Source organism: Phallusia mammillata, chromosome 7 (assembly GCF_965637545.1).
Source record: "Phallusia mammillata chromosome 7, kaPhaMamm4.hap1.1, whole genome shotgun sequence".
Classification (NCBI taxonomy): Eukaryota; Metazoa; Chordata; class Ascidiacea; order Phlebobranchia; family Ascidiidae; genus Phallusia; species Phallusia mammillata.
In genome coordinates, this window is record NC_137258.1 from 12,001,380 (window position 1) to 12,018,658 (window position 17,279).

The following is a 17,279-nucleotide window of genomic DNA, read 5'->3' on the forward strand; positions in this document are numbered from 1 at the left end:
AGTGAAATATGAATATAGAAGTAGGTAGTTTGTTTAGGCTACCTTGCTGTACACTAAGGATAGGCCTAGATATAGAAAGTCGAAGTGTGCTACAAAAACACTACATTATGCAGAATGAAGGTTTTGTCGATTATTGAATCACATTTGTTTTACTATTTTTTGGGGGTAGCTGATTTCATTTTTTTTCTAAATTTTATTTTCAAAAATGCACTTGTTCGCTGAACAACCGTGATAACCCACTCCACGCAGTACCCAATGTCAGGAAGCGTAGTGGGTCGATTTTACAAAAAAAATATATTACGTTGGAGTTTTGATTGTTATGGGGTCAAGTCTCCACCTTTGTACACTGTACATCTCAAAAAAACTTTGTTAACCCCTTGGTTAGTTACTGGCTGGTAACACGTGATTTTCCGCCATAAGTGTGACGTCATTTTAGTGCTCAAAAACCTCAAGTGGTCAAATATTAAATGATTAATAATATCGTTTAGGCTTAATATATCTCCAAAACAATGTTTTTTAACAGCACAGTACAACTGCTAATGTTCCTTTTTTTTTTAAAATAATCGCAAGTTTGATTTGTGGGAAGCTTAGTTATGAAGAAAGGCAGGCCAACTGACAAAGGATGGTGATTGTTCTGACCTGGCATTGAAATGCTTTTGTGGGGAATCGTTGAAAGTAGTATTAAACTAAACAATTTTGCAAATATTGCACTTTATAAGTTGTTCATTGTCTTTTATTTTTGAATGAATTTTCACTGTAATCTTGTGTTTTGATGTGGATTGTTTTATCACAGTGAGTTGGCAGAGCAACAGGCAACCAATGCAATGCGAAATAATTAAGATACAAACGTAATCGCATATAGTTCATTGCATAGTAAATTAGTAAACAGTGAAAAACATAACATTTGGCGTAACTACTGTACAAACTTGCTTTAACTTGTGAGGTGCATGAAAGGTCGTTCACTGCAAGGGCCGTCTGTGCGTGCCGGTTGGTAAAAAGTGCATTACTATTCATCAAACCAGAAACAAGAAAATCGTTTTAAAACGACAGAACATGTTGAACAAAATATCAGCTTTGTAGCTTGGGGCTGATCTACCAAGTTATTTGTGCGGGACAAGAGTGTTAATGTGAATTGTTCACAGCAAGTTAGCTTTCAAGATGGCGGAAAACTCAAACAATGTTACAACGGAAGAAGCAACGGTTATCTTCTCGGTTGACAAAACCAAGTTACACAAACTAACGACAGGAATGAGTAAGTTTTGTCAGTAAACCGATTGTTGTGACATCCTATAAACTAATTGCTCAATAGCGTCTAAATTGCATCGTGTAAAGTCGTTATATGCGATGGCATGCAATCAATCGAACAACGTAAGTGCAAATCTTTTTCGTTGTTAAACAATCCTTATCAAAGACATTACCAGCCGTTTCGTGCAAACGTAACTGGGTCACAGCGCCTAAAGTTTGTTTTTGCGTTTGTTTCGTTATAAAACAACCTCACCAAGTGCTGCGTTTCTGTGTTGCATAATCGTTGGTTAATTATGTTTTTCTTCAAACAAACGCCATTCTGTAGCAGATTGGCATCACAAAGTTATTTATCTTACAAAATGATTTGGATAATTAATGTTATCTACCTCAAATTGGGTTTGAAATCAATGTATGACCTTTTTTGTTAAAAAGCAATTGATTTAGCTTCCATCACAATTTAAGTTGGAATTTTTGTTTTCATGGCAATGTTAAACCATCCATTTTTTGCTTTTTTTGGTTGTCTTTAGTGAAAGGTGTGTGATGTGTATGGTTCTGTAAACTATACACTGCTATATGGTCTAAATTGTCCCTATGAAGTTTGTTTACCATCCATTCATAGTTTAAAGTTTACATAGTTCACCAGATCTAACCAGGCAAAGAGCTGCTTTGGTTAGAAGTTTTTGTACCTGATCTTACTTCACGTTCGATAAAGTTTTTCGAAAAATTATACTTAAAGCCCCCTAGAAATTATACTTAAAGCCCCCCAGATTTTCTTTATCAAATACAAAAAGTCAATATGAGAGTTATTTGAAAGGTTGTCGATTCCAAATGAGTTTATCAAACTTATATTTTCAGGTTTGCTTGAAATCTTTAAGATCATCAAAAAGAAGAATGTGGAAATAACAATGGACAAAAGTAATGAAAACAACTCGGACTCGAAAACATTATGTTTCATTTGCTTATTTAAAGAGCAGATTCTAAAGGTAATTGCAATCAAAACTCGGTGATGTAATTTCTAAATTTTGTCCATTTATTGTCCACTTTTGCTTCAAAGTTTAGAAAGTACCTTGTAGGAGGATAATATTGACCCTTGTTTATGGACCAATATGTATCTAGTATCTCTTGAGCTGAGATAACATTCAATGTTGAAGGCAAGTTTTGTGCATTCATGGCCTGGTAACTTATCATCTCTGTGAAATTAAGTGCGCTATAGGCCGTTGTTACTGCAGTTTATGTGTGGAAGTAAACGTTTTGGAATAAAAACTTGGTCGCATGAACGTAAAACGTTTGTTTACACGATTCGCAACATACGCAACTTGTTTAAATTTGCGACGCTCTTTGAATCTCGTCGAACCTAGGGCGCACCACGGCCCGTTGTTTCCGATACGTACGCTTGCCAAGAAACGCGTATGGCCGAAGTTACCGTCACTACACATTCCTGCATAGTCAGCGAAACTCGTTTTGGCTTTGCCTCATGCCGACATACAGTTTAACGTTTTTTGAAGGCTTTCCGTTTCAAGTCGGCGAATCGTCTATTAACTCGTCACTTCCATCGTGTGCAACATGGACTTGTTGTAAATGTTTATTATTTAAACTTTTAACGAACAAACACCTATTTTTGGCTATGGCAGGTTAATGTCAACCTAAGTTCAGGATATCAAAACCTAATAGATTCTAACTTAAGCTCTTAATCTGGCATGAGTGTATTGTTTGATTTAGTGTTGTTTAAATAGCATCTAAAACAGTGGTTTTAAATGTACACATTTTTGATAATATCTGCTTGGAAGTTGTAACTCAACTCAAGCTTTTCGGGTTGTTTCGAGGCTTAAGTTTTGATTAAAACTGCGAGATTTGGGCTTATATTTGTTGTAATTTTCCTCTTATGCACAGACACGCATTCACCCTGCCTAAATGTTAGTTTGTTCTGTACAGTTGTACATCCCACAGTGCTTTATGTAGATATGTCCAATCAGAAAACTTATCCTTTAGTCGTAATTGGGGATTTCACACAGAATTGGCACGTTCTAGTTTTATATCTGCATTTTGGGGGCTAGACCCATGGGGCAACTCAGGTTACCGTAGTTGTTATTTGCTCACTAAATTATAGCTTGGTCAAAATCTAACACAACCAAAAAAAGTTGAATTTTATCAACAGTAATTGCAAAAATGCATTAAACTGATGGTGCATTCATAATAAGTTCTGAGGTTGTTCTGCCTGAAACAAATGAATTAAGCATTATGAAATTTGTTTGGTAACGTCGAATAAGGTCGCTGAAGTTTAATGATATTAAAATTTATGTTCTGCCAGTACACGGATCAGCTTATACTTTGTTGAATTGGAAATTGAAATTTACTTATCTAACTGGCTTTAATAAAACTTATCTAATTAAAACTTTGTGCAATGTTTGGATTTTCTTATTAAAGCAACAGTTGATCATTTTGTTCACATGAATAACTTGCCTGTTTAGCATACTACTTAGTATATATGTTTGGAGCACATTTGATTGCAAAGTTGACACCCATCTCTTCCTGCATTTGCACTAAGTGATATATTTTTGCTTTTTACCAGGATTTATGGACAAAGTTGCCTGCTAACTACAAAACAACTTTAACCCCAAGAATGGAAAGCACAGTCTTCGGCAACTCTGACGAAGATAGCAATAAAAGTATGTTCACTCAGTTTCTAACCATTGTATCAACTAATGAATTTCATTTGTTGTTAACAGTTGTTCGCACAAAACTACTACATCATGATTTTCAAGATTCATCTGTACATTCTATTGATAATCAACAACTTGGTAATTGTACACAGCTTACTTAATTTTTCTAATGCCTGCTCTTACTGAAAAAAATGTTTGTTAGCCTACAAATGAATAACTTCTGTCTAAAATACTAAAAATGTTTTTGAAATATGTTTTTTTGCAATGCCTAAAGATCGTAATCTTGTGACAATTCTTTTTATCTTTTGTTGTAGAAGCAGATTTGAGCAATGGATTTTCAGAAAGTGAGGAAAAAACTTTGCAAAATAAAATTAAGCATCTGTTTGTCAATGTGGCGGTAAGTTCTTCGATTTTAGTCAAATGCCTTATGTTTTCTAGACTTGTTCTTTGCATTCTTAATTTCAAAACAACAAGATTGTACACACAAAAATGTCGGTACACTTTGCTTTGGGTGTCAATCTATTTAGCAGGCCCAGTTATGTCTATAATGCAGAAATGAGGATAAAAATTACTGCTCCAAAGAGGTGGTGCTGCCAACATTAGAATTTTCATCACATTTTTTACCACTTACTTTAGGCCAAGTTATATTACAGATAAGATTGATTTGATAAAGGTGCACATAATCGAATCGTTTCACAAAGTTTCTATGATGGCAGTTTCTTGTGTTCACATAATGCACCAAATGCATGAAACCAAGGTCACAGTGTTGCCGTTGTTTTTGTATTTTTGCTGTCTCCTCTTACAGTAAAAACGTAAGAGTCATGGTAACAGATGGCAGAGACTGTAAGCAACTGATTACCACTGTACGCCAGGCCCATTGAAGGTGTAACACCCATCAGGGTTGATCCCAGTTATGAATTTATGTTTATCTCAACTGATTATATAATTTAAGCTGTAATGTGACATTTATTGGTTTGTTGCAGGAAAACCTGTTGGCGTTCAACGACGATTGCAGCGATCACGTGCAAGATTGGGAACCACAGGCTGATGACGACATGCCCGTGTTTTTGGCTTCTACGAATCTATCACGTGATTACGTTGAATCTCATGAAGTATTGTCGAAATATTGCAAGTACTCACACTCAGACAATCTTCAGGACAAAGTGGTGAGCAAAGCACTGTTGTGGGTTTCATAAAAACTGAAGCGCGCTTTACGCTGTTTGCAGCAAAACGTTGCGTGTGACCCACTTACGTTCAAGACACCCATTGTAACACCTGCATAACCTGTTTGTCGTTGCATATGCCTCTGGCTGTAATTTGGTAAAATGCCTTTTAAATCACGAAAAATGAAAATTAAACAAAAAAGTTATCAAAAGGCCGAGAATGTAAGCCAACTGACTGACAAATGAAATGAAAAAATGACATGCATGTGTTTACATTTTAAATTATGATGCCAAGTTTAGCGTTTGAAACGTTGTGCTGATCGCTGGCTTAATAAAAGGAAAACCATGCTTGAAACAGGTTTTTGGATAGAAAATTGTGGCAAGTTGCTTCGCATAACTGCATGTTTCGTTTCCTGTCATTGCACTTCTACATGCAGTTAAATTGTAAACAACATTGTTTTTGTAGGTCGGGTTTAAAGTGTGCAAAAAGTGCATGGATGCAATCAGTTTTGTCAGCGAACGAACTGATGAGGACCAACTTTCCAAATCGGCAAACGCAGTTGATCTTCTGAACCACGTGATAACAATGCTGTACGTTTGCGCGAGCGAGTGTGATGAAACCGACCATGATGATGATGACGTCGACAGAAGTGACGTAGAAAATTGCGTTGCTGACATCAACAAAAATGATGCCTCTGAATTTGTGCAAAAACAAACTGAAAAACTGGACGGAAAATTTGTGACAGTGCAAATCGCTGCGGACACAGATGAATATGATAATGAACATGTTGTATCAGACTTACTATCATCCGTTGCTCAACAGCCAATTGAGATTGCGGTCAACGGCGGGGCATGTGCTGAATTTGTATCTAACGGATTGCAGCACAAAAATCTTGTACACAAGGAACTCGACTTTCATACCAATGTCATGGTTTGTCCATCTGGCATCGAGAATGGTGAAATGGATGTAGTTAATGGTACGGACAGCAAAACCATTTCGAAAAGCTCCCCGACCACTTACAAACAGATTCTTCTTCGCACCCATAAAGCACTTAAGGCTCTGCAAACAGACAACACAATAATGCCCAACGGTGGAAGTTTTCGTTGGGTGAAAAGTGTCAATGTAACTAAAGTGAAGCCTGACGACCTCAACACTAAAAGTCCCTCACCTATTGCAACAAACGGCGTTGTTGAGGATAAACTGCCAAACCATGTACCATCATCAAAAGAGAAGTTAAATGGACTTTCTGACATTCCTGGTGTTAGCCCATTTGAAGACAACGTGCCAAGAGCGGCAAAGTCGAAATGCAAAGAAATAATCGACCTCTTTGTTAAAACTAACGAGCTGGCTTCAGAAGCTGCATTGTCATGTAGTCCTAGCAAGCAGGGAAAGTCCAGAACCCCTAGCAAGAAAAAATCAGACCGTAGCAAGTCTGGTTCATCGATGAAAAGAATTGTTTGGGGTTACCTTACCTCACCCACTGAGTTTGGAAGTGCTAGGTCGCCCCCACCGCCAAGAAATAAGGGAAGAAGATCCAGATCCACCAAGTAAGTACTTCTAAAAACATTATTCTATTTCTTACTGGGAAAGACGTGCTGCTGTAAATTTGTAGTTTTAAGATAAAACTTCCCTTGTAACTTTCAGCCTTTTAAAGTATTGCTGTTTTCTTAGACTGAATTCACCAAGGAAGAAAGCTATTCCTATTCCGTACGAAACCCACTATCTATGCATCACCCGCACCATAGCCAAGAAGGGTTGGAAAGCTTACTGGTACCGTAAATGTCGATGTGCAAAATCAAGGAGATCTAGCAACCTGACTGAAACAGAAACAAGTCCTACATGTAGTTATTCTGGATCGCCAGTCCACACACCAGAAGAAATTTCTGTAAATGACTCGGCAACAGAATCAAACGACCCATTGGTAGACTTTGAACACGAGCCATCTGATGCCAAGTGTTCAAGCCCAAATGGTATTGAGGTTGTTATCACAAGCAATACAACAGCCGCTATGCACGACGAGCAGCCGGAATGTAGCGAAGTCAAATTCGGTACAGACATCACCCCTTTAAATATAAATGAAGGTTTGGCAACCAGTGAACAACATAAGAAACTGAAACTTCCAATTGTGAAAACCGAATCAGGGTTATCAGATGAAATTCCACAAATGGGCAGCGAAGTCAGAGTGTCCCCTGTGAACACGTTTTCCGAGAATTTTGTTCCACGTGTTGCACGAGATGAAAAAGAGGTTGCAAGTCGAAGGGAGAAGCTTAAAGATGTGTTAAGTGCCCTAAAGAAAATCCGCAACTTGCGAAACCAAGAAACCTGTGATTTACTATTAAAGCCAGTCGTTTTTGCGCAATCTCATGAACCAGTGGACAAACAGCCTAGCTCTCTCGACCTTGTGAGTGTAAACCGAGTGGTTATTGCCAGTTGCGTCGATTCTAACCTCGTCAATTTGGGTGATATCTTTACCAAGCAGTCCGCGCATGCCGCGTCGCTTCTGGAAGGAGCAGGACTGAGTGCTTTCGCTCGTTCCCGCAACGCCAGGTCTGAAGGCGACCCTTACTTTGCGTCGGTATGGGATTATGGTAAACTGCCGAAATTTTTCGAGGAAGTGAGGGTGGTCAAACCGTTAAAGAGGTTGAAGCTGCTAAAATCAGGTTACCGCGCTGCCAAACCCAATGTTTTGGGAATGCATCGTTTAAAATCGTTGAAGAGGGCAATGCTTCACAAAAAGCCAAAACAGACTCAGATCCAGCGTATCAAGCCATTACGCATTGAAATAGAACCAGTGGCTAACAAGGACTTTAACCAAAAAATGGAACCTGATTTGTGGCAGGTTCCGAAGCAAAGCGTATCGGCCGTTGTTGGAGGTCTCGAGTATCTGTGGGGTGAGATTTTACAAAATCCTCTACCAAAAGTGCCAATGATTACCAGCACAAATGAGTCAAAGCCTTACGGAGCTATAGTCATGTGTAACAAGCAAGTTGAGCACGCGTTGGGGGCGCTATGCAAAGACGACGACATCTTTACTTTTTCCAGCAAACGTTTAACTACTGGCAAAGGACAGAAAAACGTTTTGCTGATCAGTCGCAAGTATGTACCGGAACCTAGACCGCGAAGACGACGTTACCGTAAGGATTCCATAAATGGCGAATGCCCCTGTATGCAAATGAAGCCGTTTACATTCGAAGCAGAGATCGACACGCCGCGAGCTGAAAGCCCTAATAAAATTTTGTTGAAACTTAAAAAAGTACAAAACGATGAATCAATGTTATACAAAACGGACAATGAAAACGAAGATACTGCCACAGATGCCAATCGGCCAAAGCCAATTGTGGAGGAAGGTGGTGCAAGGAAACTGCAAGTCGAGGTGCAAAATACTGAGCAAATATCTGCAGATTTGGGAGAACTTAAAAATCCCGATGTGGAATCGCAGGATGATAATCCATCGACGTCCACTTTCCTGTCCACAAAACCAAAACACCTCGAAGATCAGTTGCAATCTACAACAGATAACGCTATAACCGAAGAAAACAACAGCGATAGCAACGTTATCTCTGCGGCTGAACAGATCGACTTGTCAACACAAACCACCTCACAGCTGGGTTTAGAAAGTTTTTCAAAAGTAGCACATGGGGTGCAATCATCAGATGAATGGGTTACACCGCCCAGTTCACCACTTTATCTGGGCGGCAGCAAATCGCGGATAGCCACTCCGAGTACCTTTTTACGCAAAACAGGTTTGGATACCAGCACTCCACACGCAAACGCACCAGACAAGCAAGCTGGTAAATTGGGATCGCCTATAAGCAACGAAATCAGTTCTGAACAAACTGAAGGTGGTTTGCACAACGACGAGCTGCACCAGTTTTTGTCCAAATTGAATGAGAACAGTCTGGATCTTTTGGAGAGCGTGTTGATGTGGTGCGAGCCAGACCAGCTTCCTCCATTGCAACTCTTCATGTCCTTGCATGACGTGCACAATGATACCACAGAAGAGGACAGAGCTCGAATGATGACGTCAATAAGCCCTTCATGCCACTCTCGTTGCGAAAATTTGCTATCCTTTGGCTCACCGGAAGTAATAAGAGGCATCACTCACTCCAAAGGCTCACCGAAACCGGCTGCAGCTGCTGCTTCCATGTCGCCTAACGAAAGTGGTGCTGATTTTAGAGGCAGTCCAGTCTCTCCGGGTTGCATGGGAAATACCGACAACAGCAATAACCTGGGACGCTTGACTGTGCAGCACAACGGTTCGGCGTTACTCAAACCATGCAATGTAGTCCTTGAGCCTATTACCTCGCTATGCAAAGATATGGAAAACGGAGTAGGATCGACAAAGTCGACAGCCACCTCATATCACCGCAGGCTTTATGAAAAGATACTGAAGAATCATGCCCTGAATGGCGCTTACTGGAAAAACACTTCTTCTTTGCCGGGCGTACAAGACACAGCAAGGTTATTGCGTGATCGGGTTAAGCGTAAGCGATCAAGTAGTGATGAAAAAATGGAAGAGGAATCTAGTGAGGAAAGCAGTGAAGATTCAGATGATGAATCCTCTGTACAAGGTACGGTTAAAAGCAAAAGTCATACTCTCTGCTTAAAATTACCTAACTAGAAACGTTACAGCTGTATTTGTTTAAAAACAGTCCAACCATGTGCTCGAATTACTATTTGCAGGTATACCCTTTCTTTTTGTAAAATGATAGCAAAAACTTATTATGGAAGGGGACACATATTGATTTTACTCAAATTGTTTTTTTTTTTTCTTTTTCTTCCCAAAGTTTGTCCGACTCGTTTTTCCATCAAATGTTTGATGGATGTGGCTGAAACTTATACGGATGGTAGATAAAGTTATGTAGATGTACGTCCCACTTTGTTTGTCCAAATAACCCTAGTATTTACCCCGCTACCCACTAAAATGGGTGAGTTTGTAAACAGTGTCAGAATTAATACTCATAATTGAAACTTAAAGCTGGAATCACCCAGTCCGTTGCTTGGTGGATGAAGACTAAAACTCCTTATAGCAATAGATGTAAGTTCAGAAAAACCACTTAGTTGTTCACCCTTTGGTTTTAAAGATATATTCTATTTCGCTAATACAGCATCGTCAGTATCTTATTCAAATAGAATATATCTTTAAAACCAAAGGGTGAACGACTAAGTGGTTTTTCTGAACTTACATCCAGTGTCAGAATTGGCTGAAATTTGGATAGCTTATAGAGTATGCCATTTATAGATGTCAATTGGTGTGTTCAACCCTGTAGCCCCAACATTTACCCCACAAGCCCCCAAAGTGTAAAACATATTTGTATGTTACTGGGCACCACAAACGAAAGATTTCTGTTGCTCAATAGTGTTACAAGGGCAAGCAGTTGTATGTTACTCGTTTGTGACTTTGTGGATTGGTGAACATTTTTGTGCCATGGCAGTTAGGGGGTTGTTAATGCCATGGCAGTTAGGGCAGCCCTATGATGTAAGAAACATTAACGGTTGTTGCTCAAAACACCTCTAGTGGTCGAAATTTTAAACATTGGCGGATTGGGCTGAAATTTTGCAGTACTATTGATTAAGTCATTGAGGTTTTATATTTTTTAGTTTGTGTGTCGGACCCCATTAGTTACCCTACTAGCCCCCTAAAATGGGTCAGTTTTTTAAACAGTGTCGGGATTGGATAAAATTTGGGTAGTATGTGGACTATGCTATTTGTAGGTTTCAATTGATGTGTTTTACCTTTTAGCCCCAACATTTACTCAACTAGCCCCCTAAAATAAATGAACTTTTAAAAAACGTCCTAATTATGTGAAATTCGCAAAGTTTATTAAACATACTAAGTGCTCAAATGTTATGTTTTGCCCTGTAGCACCACAACTTAACCAAGTAATCTCTAAAATGTGTAACCCTTTTCACAATGTTCGAATTGAATGAAAATTGGACAGCTTGTAGAATTTGCTATTCATTTTTTGTTTTATCCCATTATGCCACTACTTACTCCTTCGTTTCTTTGAAAAAGAACGTTAAATAGGACATACTTCAAACAATACCTGGGGTGAATCTAAATTTATATAGTTTGTACTCTACATAGTATTAATATTTAAGCCCAGTCCCGATCACTGCGTTTTACGTTACAACACTAAAATTTCACATGGTTATCTCTTGAATGCATTATCTACAACGTTGCATGTGTGGGGACCCATGAGTTTCTGCTTGCAGAAACAACTAAGGTTATAAAAGACAGTGGATGGTATGGGACCCAATATAAAATAAGCATAGAAAATATATCAATGTTTTAAAATAGGTTATAGTGTACATGCAAGGGCAATATGTGCTAAACCACCCTTCTAGTTTCATTTTTAACTTAGTCTGAGTCTATACGTTATCCGCATATATATTAGCGATTGTACAGCCTAAAGACTTTTTAAACTTCAATCTCAGTTCCTTCGGGTCCCAAACGCAAGAGGCTAGGCAATGTTGAATACACGCGTGTCAACAACCAATCCATTAATGAAGTGGTAAATCAACTGTGGAAGAATCAGTCCGGAACCGAACCTACCCATACGAAGAACCAAGATCACACCCAGGTAAGAATAAAAAATAGAATTAACGTAATAAACTTCTGTACCGTGTTGATTGGCATACTTATATATTTCAGGGTGGAGTCACAGAGCAATATAAGTTTTTCCACTTGCTCATGTCTCAACATTTTGATCTAACCCAAGTTATGTCTTGGATGCTAAACACTACAGCAACTAATCCAAGACCCTTGCTGTCTCCATACCTGGTCGCTAAAAGAAACCGAATTCGTGTTGCCTTGGAAAAATCACGGTAAGACCTATTAAATTTCGCACATTTCAGGGTTTATACAATTTAACATTTTCTGGTTGTAGAACAAAGTCACGGTCACGAAGAGCAAGCAGCGTTGTTTCGACTACGTCATCTGTGACGTCATGTAACGATGACTTGAAAGTAGGAAGAAAGAGGAGTTTCGGTCAGGCCCTTCGAAAAAAGAGTAAAGGCAAGTTGTTTAATATTTTTCTTCCGTACAGAATGATTTGCATTTGCTGTGGCCTGTGGATAACACTCAAAATAGCCTGTCTCAACTTTGACAAAACTTGTCCCGTTAAAAGTTATAATTTGAACTACCTTTCTTTTTGTCACCTTGTAATTGTTTTAGTTGTACACATTGTGTTATTTTGACTTCTTTGCATGTTAGGTTTCTGAGCTTTGCCTACACAAAAAAACACCAATGCAAAGCCGTTAAGGGCATGTTGTAACATGTATTTATTTGTTTGCTGTGCAGATTTTTTGACTCCTTCCAAAACAAATCGTTGCAAGTCAATAACTGACGAGCAATTCGAAGCATTACGAAAGCAGCTTTTCTATTTGCGGCATCCCGACTACAAGGGGAAGTTGCACACAAACGGTAACCAAGCGGTGGTCACCATCACTCCCACAGAGCTTGTCGTAAGATCCACATCTCTCCAACTTCACCACATAAATGAAGATGAGGCTCGAAAATCTGCTACACCATTCCTAAACAAACGTGTCATAATGAACGGAAACTCTTCAAATGACATCGTTGTCCCGAGCAAACGACGTCGCATGTTTGCCCCCTGCCGCACTCCCCCGCATGACAACCAACCTGATGACGTCACACCTTTCTCTCAGTCGCTTGTTGAGAGTGAAAGTTTGGATGACGATGCTTCTGAATGGCATGAATCGCCACAGCCGATGAATTCTCCTCCACTCGTCCAAAGGAGAAGAGGGAGAGGCAGAGGAAGAGGACGACCCCGCAGGATCCTCTCATCGAGTGCTCCACATCTTCAAAGAGGAAAGCTCTTTTCATCTTCTCGTGGAAGAGGACGGGGTTCACGGGGTCGTGGTGCGTCCCGAATGGCGAAGTTGGTTGTAGGTCACCATTCTGAACAGTCTGAACATGAACGCGGTCCCAGGTTGAACTCGAGATTTGCCAACAAACATTCAACAGAAGGATCGTTTCTGCAACGCATTCTTGAAAGTGGCAACTTTGAAAAATATGTGTAGAATCGCTTGCTTTCGCGGAAATAGCCAGCATGTTGGTCCCAATACAACACAATTTGGAAAACATTATGTAACATTATCCCTATTTGTTTTCTACTGCCAAACACGCCTCGAACATATATAAGTTTTACCCTTAGCTGTGCTCAATTTAGTTGTCCGTTGTGTTTTGTTATACCGGTGTCTGCGCAACCAAACATTCAATTCATTTCTTGTTCGTTAATCTTCATTGCATTTAGTCCTTTGCTGTAGCCATAAAGCTTCTTTCAAAGCTGACGCATCCTAAACATGATTTTGTGACCTGACTTACGCTGCTTGTCGCATTTTCAATCGTGTGAAGGTACGTACTCGCCTTTTATCGGTAATAAATGAAAAATTCGGGACTATTTGTGGGTCTTTTGTTTTTGACAACCCGGAGATTAGTGTTGCAAATTTATTTGGAGGGCGGTGGGGTAATAATATTTGGCTACCAGGGATGGGCCGAGCCGGGCCAGAACCCGAATACTCGGTACCGAGCATTGCTGTTTTTGATGCTCGGTGCTCGGCCGAGCAGTTGCACGTACTGACCCAAGCATTAAGTTTGCATATTTATGCTCTGCTAACATATGAAACAATTTTTCTAAAGGTTAACCAAGAACAAAAGTAACTGTTTTTTATATGTGCTAGACTAGATGGTGGAAAAAACGTACTTCTGGGGCCTGTAGAGTTTAATACACGGCTGTTGACGTAAGCCTAAGGGACATGGAAAGCAACAAAATTAGCGTGGAAATGTTAATGTTTGTGACGTCACAATGCATTGAGCGTGCTCGGCCTAGCACCAAGCACTAGTGAGATGCTCGGTGCTCGACCAAACATAACATTTGCATGTTTTGGCCCATACCTATTGGCTACTATGCATAAAACTGTAAATCTTTCGACAACTGCTAATGACTAAAAATGTGCATATGATGCGGACTTATATTTCTTCATAACCTCGGCATTCATACATAGGAGCAAAAATATATAAGCTACACGTTTCACCTGATTTTTGTACTTTAATTAAATAACATCACAAATTGGTTTGTACACATCAAATAGAATCAGAACAATATCTTTAAATTGAAAGTAACTAAAAATATATATATTTATTCAAGCTAAGAAATGACATGCATTTTTGTTCGCACCGCTAACCATTACCCAAAGCATCGATTTGTAAAACCTGCAAAGCAAATAAAATGCATTCATCTGAAAACAAATTGATGCATAGTAACACAGTGTGAAATGTACAGTGAGAAACAATGGTGCACAATTCCAGATTATAAAATGATATACGTGGAAATGCAGTGATAAAAACCTGCAGCCTGATATTAATTACTCTTCGGTCAACACCTCTTCAATCATACTCTCAACCTGTGGGCAACGAATTATGGTTAGATAGCCATCATCACTAAATAAAAGTTTTGTCAATATCGTTGCTGATAAGTAGAATTCCATAGCTTGATTTAAATACCTTTAAGTAGCCTATGTGTTTAAATAGAATAGTCACCCAAACATAGAACGTGGCAGCTCCAGCGCTGGCATCACGAATAACCTCCAAATCTGCGTCTCCCATCACACTTCGAGCTTTAAGGGCGTCCGAAGGAGAAATGTCATTGATGTTGCATTGTGAGATTTTACGTTTCAAACCTTCGCGGCCTGTTTTCCCCAGCAAACTTTGGATGTTGCTCCATTTCTTAAGTTAATAATTCGTTGAAAATCTTTTGACTGTCATACTCTTTATTCAGGCACAAATATGTTCGCAACAGCAAAAACGTTCCGGTTTAGCATATTTTATGGTATTTGTTTAGAATTAAACGGAATCGGATTTTGCAGTCATTTTATGCCGTTTCAAAAATTTAAGCAAAATCTATCATTGAAAACGACATTTTAGACAAATGATATTTTTTGTTTAAGTCCCAAAGTTTTGCAAATTAAGAAATATTAACGAACCTTCGTTTGTTTCGCGGGTATTCCGAGCAACAAATAGGTGGCGATCATGACATTGTGAACTGCAGGGATAGGATTTTGATAGCTTCTAATTTCAGCAATTGTGCTTTGCTGTAATTCCATGACCTGTAACAAAGCAAAAATCATGACATCCAGAAGAAACAGGGTCCAAGAACGGGTTAAGATAAATGTACAAAACACGTGGACATGGATTTCGTATCGCTACACAACTTATTTTCTGTTACTGAAAAAATAGTAATAAAACCGTAGGACCTCGCTTCTGAGAACTTCAATTCTCTTCAATCTCTCCAGAAGTTCGTTAGCATGGGCAAACTCTTGAGCCAGTTCATCTTCAGAATGATGAAATCCCATGTTGCGCACTTTTTGTAAAGCTTCCTCCAAATCAGTGATTGTGCGGTGGTGAGATGCTTCCTTCAAAGCTGAATAAATGATACTTGTCAAAAACTCATACACCAATCAACAAATAACAATATACTGTGAAGTCAAACTAAATTTATCTTACATGCCGCAAGACAGCCATTCACCATGACCGATTTTAGACTTGATAGTGCGAAGATCGGAATCAATTTTTTATTCAATAAGTTACTTGTTCCTCCACGAGAGAAAAATTAACCCTAAATGGAATTCAAAGAATTAAGTTCCGCCAAGTCACACCTTCTCGACTTTGCAACATCTGAAGAAGACGCTCAGCTTTTTCTAAAATATCGTTGGAGGTTTGGTGTTTAGATTTGGCGCTTTTGTACTCATTGATCGCAGACTCCAGAGAGCTTTGGTCGTCACCGTCAATTGCATCCTCCAAAATGAATCGGAGCCGTTCTTTTTCTTCCATTGCTGCGTTAAAACGTTTCTATACACTGGCAACGTATACAGATAAACTAAAACACAGACATTTACCTTTTGCCTCCTTTTCTGCTCGCCTGGCCTCTCTCCTGGCTTTTTTCTTTTCCTCCTTCTCACGTCGCTTAGCAGCCGCCGCTGACAACCGTTTTAGTTTTTCTTCTTCCTCCAATCTTCTCAATTCGTCTTCTTTCTCCTTCCGTTCTGCCTCTGCAGCTTCCTGAAAGTATGCACAAAAAATAAACACAAGCAGACTGCTGCAAAAGGTTATTTTGTTCAGCGGTAAGTTGTCAAAAAGGTGTTTAATAAAGGCCATATATTACTTAACGCTAGAGTACTAAGAAAAACTGGGACAACTCCATACCTCTGCACGACGTTGTTCGTCTTCGCTGTTTTGTGATAAACGCCTTTCATCTGAACAAATACCAAAGTTTGTGCAACCGAAATATACCACTCTTTTTACGGGAGATTGTGCTATTTACAAGATCTTGGACATTAATTTTCGTGAGTATAAAGTTACATGTGTAATTTTCTTCCTTTTGGACTACTAATTGATTGTAGGTTATCCGATTAAATATTTATACATTTAAAGAGCCTTTAGAGCTTTGCTTTAGGTAGCTTAAAATATACTTGAATATGCACCTTGGGAAACAGATTCATGTAGAAGTGGCGAAGCAGCACGAGATTCCTGTACACAAAACATTTAATGTAAATAAAAAAAGCATCGGGATTCAAACCAAAGAATAAACCTTAACAATGCCTGCCAGCTTACCGTTGGATTTGATTCTGCATCTTCGTTGTCGCGGCTCGATGGATTGTCATCTACGTAAATACAAATGTATTTTTTTTTAATACATATGTATACCAAAAAATAAGAATATTAGGACAAACAATATTTTAACTTTTTCAAAAAATTTTTGGCGGTTTGTGTGCTTCTCATATTGAGGCTGTGCATGAACTCAGTAAGTCAGATATAAAACTTATCGCAATAAACAACACATAAAGTAAATGTGCTTTTTTCAACTTACCTGGTATAGCGGTTTCAAACATAACTGAAGAAGCAGCTTCGCCGTCCTATACAAACAAATGCGTTAGTCTTAAAAAATAGGCATTTTTTGACGTTTTTTTATTGTTGTCAGCGATAATTTAAATTTTGACACAATATCAACATTATTTCGATTTGGCCAACAAAAGCCTAACACTAAAATTTGTTGTCAGTAAGAACTGCCAGCTTACTTTTGCACTTCCCTCTTCGTATTCGTCTTTGAGTGACTGACGTTCGTCTGCAAACATATATACTGTATGGACTATACATGCATATAGGCTACTAACTACAGTGTATTTGTA

General features: G+C 38.9%; 1 protein-coding gene across 1 annotated transcript; it reads left to right on the forward strand.

The window, feature by feature from the left end:
* Positions 1 to 851: 851 nt before the first annotated feature.
* On the forward strand, positions 852 to 13,495 carry LOC145238109 (uncharacterized). Its single transcript, XM_080101171.1, has 12 exons — positions 852 to 1,252; positions 2,101 to 2,228; positions 3,815 to 3,911; positions 3,972 to 4,043; positions 4,220 to 4,302; positions 4,889 to 5,071; positions 5,535 to 6,616; positions 6,741 to 9,640; positions 11,508 to 11,653; positions 11,725 to 11,897; positions 11,960 to 12,087; positions 12,373 to 13,495. Exons 1-12 carry the CDS (start codon positions 1,159 to 1,161, stop codon positions 13,113 to 13,115), a joined length of 5,829 nt encoding a protein of 1,942 aa, XP_079957297.1. The 5' UTR covers positions 852 to 1,158; the 3' UTR covers positions 13,116 to 13,495.
* Positions 13,496 to 17,279: the final 3,784 nt, after the last annotated feature.

Bases quoted from the DNA above. Each gene is read 5' to 3' on its own strand.
- LOC145238109 (XM_080101171.1), top strand. From the start codon at position 1,159: ATGGCGGAAAACTCAAACAATGTTACAACGGAAGAAGCAACGGTTATC. The intron at 4,303-4,888 runs GTAAGTTCTTCG...GGTTTGTTGCAG, and splicing joins ATCTGTTTGTCAATGTGGCG to GAAAACCTGTTGGCGTTCAA. The intron at 11,898-11,959 runs GTAAGACCTATT...TTCTGGTTGTAG, and splicing joins GTTGCCTTGGAAAAATCACG to AACAAAGTCACGGTCACGAA.